This window comes from Penaeus japonicus, unplaced genomic scaffold (assembly GCF_977035675.1).
Source record: "Penaeus japonicus unplaced genomic scaffold, GWHDUDI00000001_assembly GWHDUDI00000025, whole genome shotgun sequence".
Classification (NCBI taxonomy): Eukaryota; Metazoa; Arthropoda; class Malacostraca; order Decapoda; family Penaeidae; genus Penaeus; species Penaeus japonicus.
The window spans coordinates 28143391-28150890 of record NW_028234427.1 but is presented as its reverse complement, the minus strand read 5'-3'; the positions used below and the strand labels follow the sequence as shown (position 1 = coordinate 28150890).

The 7500-nt window shown below is 38.7% G+C and overlaps 1 protein-coding gene across 4 annotated transcripts in view; it reads left to right on the top strand.

The window, feature by feature from the left end:
• LOC122257062 (zinc-ribbon metal-binding protein lunapark) overlaps positions 1–6098 on the top strand; it is a 12858-nt gene extending 6760 nt beyond the window's left edge. The window contains exons 5-11 of one of the 4 annotated variants that reach the window (XM_086551533.1): positions 1272–1344; positions 1486–1641; positions 2042–2182; positions 2367–2564; positions 2753–3010; positions 3331–3417; positions 3624–6098. In XM_086551533.1, coding sequence (XP_086407659.1) covers positions 1272–1344; positions 1486–1641; positions 2042–2182; positions 2367–2564; positions 2753–3010; positions 3331–3417; positions 3624–3796 — 1086 coding nt within the window. In that variant the 3' untranslated portion in view covers positions 3797–6098. Of the gene's footprint in view, positions 1–1271; positions 1345–1485; positions 1642–2041; positions 2183–2366; positions 2565–2752; positions 3011–3330; positions 3418–3620 lie in introns of all 4 variants that reach the window. The other 3 variants (XM_086551531.1, XM_086551535.1, XM_086551534.1) reach the window with 3 other exon arrangements.
• Positions 6099–7500: the final 1402 nt, after the last annotated feature.

Sequence of the window (7500 nt, the reverse complement as noted above, 5' to 3'; positions counted from 1 at the left end):
GACGACGGGCGTCATGACGTACATGACGTTCGGGGATTTTGGATCATTGTGCTATTTTATTTTGCTATGAAAAAGGAATGAGTGATGATGGCTACTGCAGTCATAATTACTATAATTACCGTAATATCGTGCTAGCTTAACGTCCAAAACCTAGATGGCACCACTGTCTCTATAGAGCGATGGCACACACTAAGTTGATGAACCCTTGCTCTAAAGTACCGCCGATGAAGGATGTGCAGGCAGAACAAGAAGAGGAAGGTGACTCAGTCCATACCCAGTATCTAAAATGTGCTCCTGTGCCAATATGGATGCCTTTCACTGTGGCACTCACAGTCACAAGCACAGGTTTCATTCCTCTTCCCTACCTCTTCTTGTTATCTTTATTGTACTGGGTTATATGTTTCATATTCGTTCATGACAGCACAAAAATACAAAAAAATAAAGTTGCTTTTTGTCCTCCCATAAGACAGCAATACTTCTATCACATTGAGTATAAAGAAAATAATGAGCTAATATGGATAATATACTACAATTTTAGTCAACTGCAGCACTGATAGAGCCTGTCATATGGCACATATAAGTCTCTAAACTCAATAAAACACACAAAAAAATAAAACGCAAAAAACGTTTGTTTTACAATGAATGACTGAAAAAGAGTGGGATGATTCAAATTATATTGCTTCAAGCGGTCTCTCTCTAAAATAATACCTATCCTGGAGGCTGGGCAAGAAAATTTATCTCCGTCTGCAATGGGTAAATAGATAAATTAGTTAGTATATACAGTCAGTGTCAAATAGATTGCAAGTGAATGAATTCTAGTGTACTTACCCCCCAATTAAGCTGGAAGTGTGTCTTCTGAGATATAAATTTTTAAAACTTTTTCAGAATATGTTTTCCTTCATATGTAGTAATATTTGGAGTCAAGAGTGGAGATCAATATAAAAAATTAAGTTTGATTAGGGGTGTGTGGCAAAGTTTGATGTAGAAACTTGAAATTTTAACTTTATTTGATCTGAAAGGATAAATATATAATACATTTTGTAATAAAGATGAATGAACTAATTTGTAATAACAGCTTTTACAAGCTTAAACTAAATAAACATTGTTAAAAAGTATATAACTAGAAAAAGAATATAAAGTGATTTTCAATTTACAGGGTGTGCAGAATTATAATTTGCAGTTTATACAGTGTATGAGAATAGTAGGGGTTTATGGTTTGAAAACCTAATTGTCTATGTTAAATGTTTTATTTAATATGATGATTTGCTCAGGTGCTGAAGCCCCAGCCAGTGGTGCAAACTCCGGCTCAGCGGATGCCCTCCCCGAGCAGTCAGCAGTCAGGAGGTGAGATGTATATATGTATACAAGTGCAAGTTGGACAGATTCAGAAATGTAAAAAAAAACTAACATACAGACACACCAGCCATAAACACAAATACTTTGACATACACTAATCTGCTACACCTATTTTTGTTTACCTAACAGAAGTACGAAAAAGATTGGTGAATTCCGGAACACCTGCACCCCCTGGCCCTCCGACAGGGTTGGTGCGACCCACAGTGGTGCCAAGTGGGGTGCACCAGACCCCAGGGTTCCCTCCCAGACCACCACTCATAGCCCAGTCTGCACCCACCAGGCCAGGTCAGTAGGGACACCCTGGACAATTGATATGTTTGTGAACTTTCTGTCTGGACTTGCAAGTTTTGTAAGTGTGTTGCTTATTATTATTATTATTATTATTATTATTATTATATATTTATTTTATTTATTTATTATTATTTTTCTTCTTCTTTCCCTTATCTTTCTCCAGGTGTTTTGGACTTTCTTATTTCTCTCATTCTTTGCCCTTTGTTATTTTCAGGTATCCTTCTAACCTCTTATTCTAGTTTGTGTGCTTTTATTTTGCCTATTGTGTTTTTAGTGTAACCCAAACATTCTCTTGTAACTCAGACATTCTTTAACATAGCAGTAGTGAAAGATTTTGTGCAAGTTTTTTCAATAACACCTTGGGGATGTGACATGCGTGTTGTGGGATTTCCAGGTGTGGGTAGTACGAGCCCTCTGCGTGTGTCCCCCTCCCCCGCTCTATCCCATGGACCCCCCAGCCACAGCCACCCCATGAGTGCCAACATTCCCCCCAGCTACAGTACACCTGCAACAGTCCTGCACTTACACCCTGCACGTGAGTCATCCAGGGTTCCTCCTGGGCTCTGCTGCTGTGGGGCCCAGGGAGAGAAGGTTTAACACCAATAAGGTTTTAGGATTAAAGTGGAAGGGCTTTGATAATATTGATGTAGAAACAGAATATGGTGAATTATGATTGTTATCAAATAGAATGGTATGAGTCACCTTTGATGTCCCTTCAGGTCTAGATTCCTCAAGCAGTGGAAATGGCCCACCTGGCCCCCCCATGCCACGGCCAGTGCTGCCCAGGGAGCGGGGCTACTTTGACCGCTTCGTGGAATATCTTGTGGGTGATGGCCCAGCCAACCGCTTTGCTCTTGTGTGCCGCCAGTGTGAGTCACACAATGGCATGGCGCTCAAAGATGAGTTCCCCTATTTGGGTAAGGAAAGATTACTTTTTATTTAAGAGTGTGTGTGTATGAGTGTTTGTATGTGCATACATTTGTGTCTGTATTTGAGTGTATATGTGTTTGTACATGCATCATATTACTTACCTTTAAAAACAAACAGCTTAGGCACAAGTACAGCTCAGAGTTCTCATACATCTTTACACCCTCACCTTTCACAGCTTTCAGATGTGCATACTGCTACTACTGGAATCCTGCACGAAAACAGCGTCCAAGTGCACCTCGTCTAGAGGATCTGACTCCTCAGCCTCCACCTTCTCTCTCTGTACCAGAGGATCAAGAGGAGGAAGAGGAAGATGATGATGAGGAGGAGGAAGAGGATGAGGAGGAGCAAGAGGACCAAGAATCTTCATCAGGGGAAGAAGAGGAAGAGGATGAAGAAGAGGAGGAGGATGAGGAGGGTGGAATGGATGAGGAAGGCAAGTAGGGGTGAAGAGGGAGGAAGAGAAGAGAGTAGTGAGAAGAAGACAGCAACAGTAGGGACAGAGACTAGATAGGGATGTTAATCTTGTAGCAGAGTGAGAAAGTATCAGTCAGATTGGAGATATTAAATTTCATTTCCTCTGTTTTGTTTTTGGAAATTACATCATACAAATACTTTATATTCTTCATTTATCTGTAACTTTAAAGCTCAGTTTGCTTTGAGAATGTCATAAGAAGTCAGTAGAAAGTTAGTAGTGTATACTGATAATTAGTTTCTCAAAGAATTTTCAAGAATTTGACAACTTTAACCTGACAGAGTCGGGAGGCAGCAGCTCTGGGGATGAGGAGGGAGCTGCGTCATCATCTGAGCAGTCTAGCGCAAAGCCAGCATCCAGCCAGGAAGGTATGGCAGCCGAGGGCCCGGTGCCTGATCCCCCTAAGAGCTTATAACAAAAACGACTAGTCTGTTTGTGAGAAAGCACTTGTTAACTGATATAACCTGAGCACTTGTCATTATTTAGAGGTCATTTGAGAATGTAAATGAGAGGTGAGAGTTTTAAGGTGAAGAGAGCAGCTACCTGACAGGTGTGTGTTGCTCCCACCAAGCAGGTTCCTTGGAGGACGTAGCCAAATCGACCCCTTCGTCCATCACGTCCTCCGACCCCAGCACTTCTGATGATCACCTCCAGCAACCCAACTGCCATGCCAACTCCTGCACCACTGCCTCCTCCACCACCACCACCACTCCCTCTTCAACCACAGAGAACGAGGAGACAGAGTGACGGTACTGCCTTGTGCTGCCGTTGTGCTCTGTCTGCCCTGAGCTCTTAGATCTGCTGAATGTGGTGTCCTGCTGCTGCTGATGCTGATTAGACTTGCTTGTCTCTGGTAGCTCCATGCACCCTCTACTCCTCTCTCCTCCACTCCCTGTGCTAGCAGGTAGCCAACACTCCAACCTGACCAGTATTTTCATGGGACATGATACTTTTTCTCATATTATTGAATTTATATATTTTGCCTCTGAAGCACACTGGAGTGATGGGTGTGTAAACTGCTAATTACATGACCTTGGCCATCTCTAAAGGTCCTGCTTGAAGAATCCATCCCTAACCCTGCCAACTCCTGTCTACTCCTGTTCCTATCCCAAGTGATGGTAATTGACCCATATCAGTATGGAAATCATACAGATCATTTTCCAACATTTAATTTAGTGCTTTCTCCATGATATAAACAGCCTTCCTTTGTAGCTATGTACCCAAAGAGTCCTTTATCAGCCCTCTGTGCCCTGTATCCTTGAAGATTACGTACATATGCAGGTTCTTACATCATTGAAAGGGAACCTAATTTCCCCTTTGCCAGTCCTTTTCAGGTGTCCAGTGAAGCGATTTGTGTGTTTGGTTGAGCTCTGATACTTAGTTTGACTTTGTTCAAGTTTTGATAGATTGTGTTTGATTAGCATTAAAATGTGATGGAAGGTGAAGGGCTAAGGTGTTTAAAGTGTACATGTATGAGTCTTAGTAAGTGGTCACTGCAGAGCAAGAATCAATAGGAGACTGATTCAGTGTTAATTCTGGTGCGCTGTCTCTGTCTTTTGTTTGTGTGTGTGCTTGTTTTTATGTATGTTTGTTTGAGGTGATGATAAAGTTACAGGATGACATGGAAATTTACACTAGTTCTGTCAGTTTTCCTGCATTTGATATGTTTGCTAACCAATGAGCCAATTCTTAGGCTAAATGCTTCTCCTTTTGCTCACATGCAGGTGCTATTAGTATGTTTTTGACTGGTTATCAACAAATGTACCTCGTCTCACTTTGACGCAACTGTCAGTAGTCAACCAGATACTTGTCAGATTTACTTTAGTATTTCCTCCTGTGTCTCCCTGTCCTTCTCTCTCTCAGCATACAAGATATGAGGGGAAGAGGGAAAGAGGAACTGGGAGGAACACATTTAAAGCACTTCTAATTTTCATTTCCATATTTGAGGGTTTTACTGAGCTGGGTTATTATTTGTTTTTGAACTGTCTCCTTATTCACTGAACTGTTCAACAGTTTGTGCTGCTTTAAGTTAATTACAGCATGAAGTAGGAATGATAATTTAAGTTATGATCCTGTATCAATATTGGTGGAAGGTTTGGTAGTGTGTTGAGCTCTGGTGATTGCATTACTGCCAGTCATATTGTGTACTAGTGGAAAGTGGAAACCAAGAGAAATTTATTGTGTTTGAACTGAGGGTAATCAGGATGGAGGAAGGGGAATACGTGTACTCTCCACTTAGAAAAATATTCATTGATTCAAAGGGAAAAAAAATATTATATTTTGTAGTCTTCTTGATACTGGCAGATTTTAAAGTTGGTATTTGAAAGTAATTTTATTTGAAATTATTGCCAGATTCTGTGAACTTTTTGTTTTTCTTAATGGGAGTAGATTGTGTCACCAGTTCATCTACCCAAGTTCACAACAAACACTAAGGTATGGGACACATTCAGACAAGTTTCTCTGCATTGCACATATTAAACTATACACTTAGTACTGAAAGGATGATTGTTAAGCTTTGAAAAAAAAAAACATTTACTACAACAAAACAAGGAATGACAAACACCATGGGAGTAGAGAAAAGTTGGTAGTATCACAGCTGAGGACAATATTCACACAGTCACTTATAACAGAAAACAACTGTTGCCAGATCAGAAGAAATGGTGCCACAGTCACTTTATACTATTTATTGTGACTTGAAAATTGGGATAACTGTCAGATATTAAATAGTATTCCATAATATGTGAGATTAAATAGTAATCCATGATATGTGCCACTAGATTTACTTCAATTGTCATAATTTTTTTAGAGAGTGGTACATACAGAAATTTGAAAGAAAATGGTCAGAAATTTCTATAGGGTGCAAGTACATAATTTGTAGATGATCCCTGAGGTAGTGTGCTTTTATATCAAGTTTTATTTTTAATACATATTCAGTCACATTTCAAGATTTAGGGATTGGAGTACACACCTCAATAATAATACATAAGCAGAGCCTTTTTGTGAGGATGGTCTTAATACACAATCACCCTTTGCTTAAAAAAAAAGAAAATATGATATATATATGCATAATTATAAAAGGTGTACAGTTTTCCTCACTAGAAACACAGGGCTAAAAATATTTGTTTTTGTTTTTTTACTGTGTAAAGTGTGGATTAGTTGTCATAGCATTCGTCAGTAGCACAAATGTGGCATTAGCTCTAGGTCATGGCAGATTTGATAACATCAGCAGATTGGGGGACGACTACCTGAAGTGGTTAACAGTCAAAGAATGAAGATTGCAGGAGCTTCACTAGCACGATGTCAATGGCTATTGCCTCCTTTTGTATTATTACATCAGTAGCTAACTGGTTAAATTATTAAATAATTGCCAGGACCGCTTCTCATACTATAATTTTGTTACTTTCTTACCATTCTACCATTTTGCTAGTGTTATTTTATGAATAAATAACACCACCACAGAGTTGAACATTTGAGAAGTGAAGGTCTTTCTGATGTCGGTCAGATCACTGTTGGTTCATTTATTGTCTGTATTAACCTGTTAACACCAGGAGTACATGGATACATACACTGTCTACTGTGGTTTTGCTTTATTTTTATTTATTTATTTACTTTTTGATATATTGTTGGTTCAACAAGTGCTTCATCACAGATGATTCTACAAGCACTTAATCACCAGAGTCATTAATAGGCCTACCTGACCTCACCTATTTGCTCCTTTTCTTGACTTTTGGGAAAGAACTTTTTTATTTCTTTTACTATTATTATTGTTCCTGATGTTTTGATAATAGTAATAATAACATTAATAATAGTAATAATGAATATAATGTTGATAATGATAATTGTAATAGAAATAAGATTTTTTTCCAAAAATATCTAAGGTATAGAGTAACTAGAGGTGTTCAGATAGGCCTGTTAATTGAATTCTTAATGACCAAGTGCTCTATATACAAAATTAATCAAACAAAACTATAGTGAACAGGGCATGTCCTGTGTCAATGGACTTAGATCATGGAAACAAGAAAATAAGAAATATGTAATGTATAAAGAAAAGTACAAGCTTAATGGATAATTTTTTTTAAGATGACGAAATACAGAAGTAGGTGTAAAATAACTGGTGCACATAAGGGCTATCGTTATGAGAATAAAGCCCATACTAACATTACTTAACATATCTTGATGTTCCTCTTTAGAGAGAGTTAATACAAGTCATATTTTCTGTTAATCTTCAAAGAGTGTTTGGTGTTATTGCTCAGATGGCTTTGACAAGTATTTGTTCTCAGGTGAAAGAGCTTGTATCTCTTTGGTAAAGGTACTCCCTCTATCATCTCACGTAGAGATGCAGATGCAAATTTGCATCTTTGAGTTTGCAAATTGCATTATGGATTTTGCATGTTGTTTGTGTGGACTTCCTGGTATAGAGCCAATACTAATGCTGTACAACTTTCTTAGAT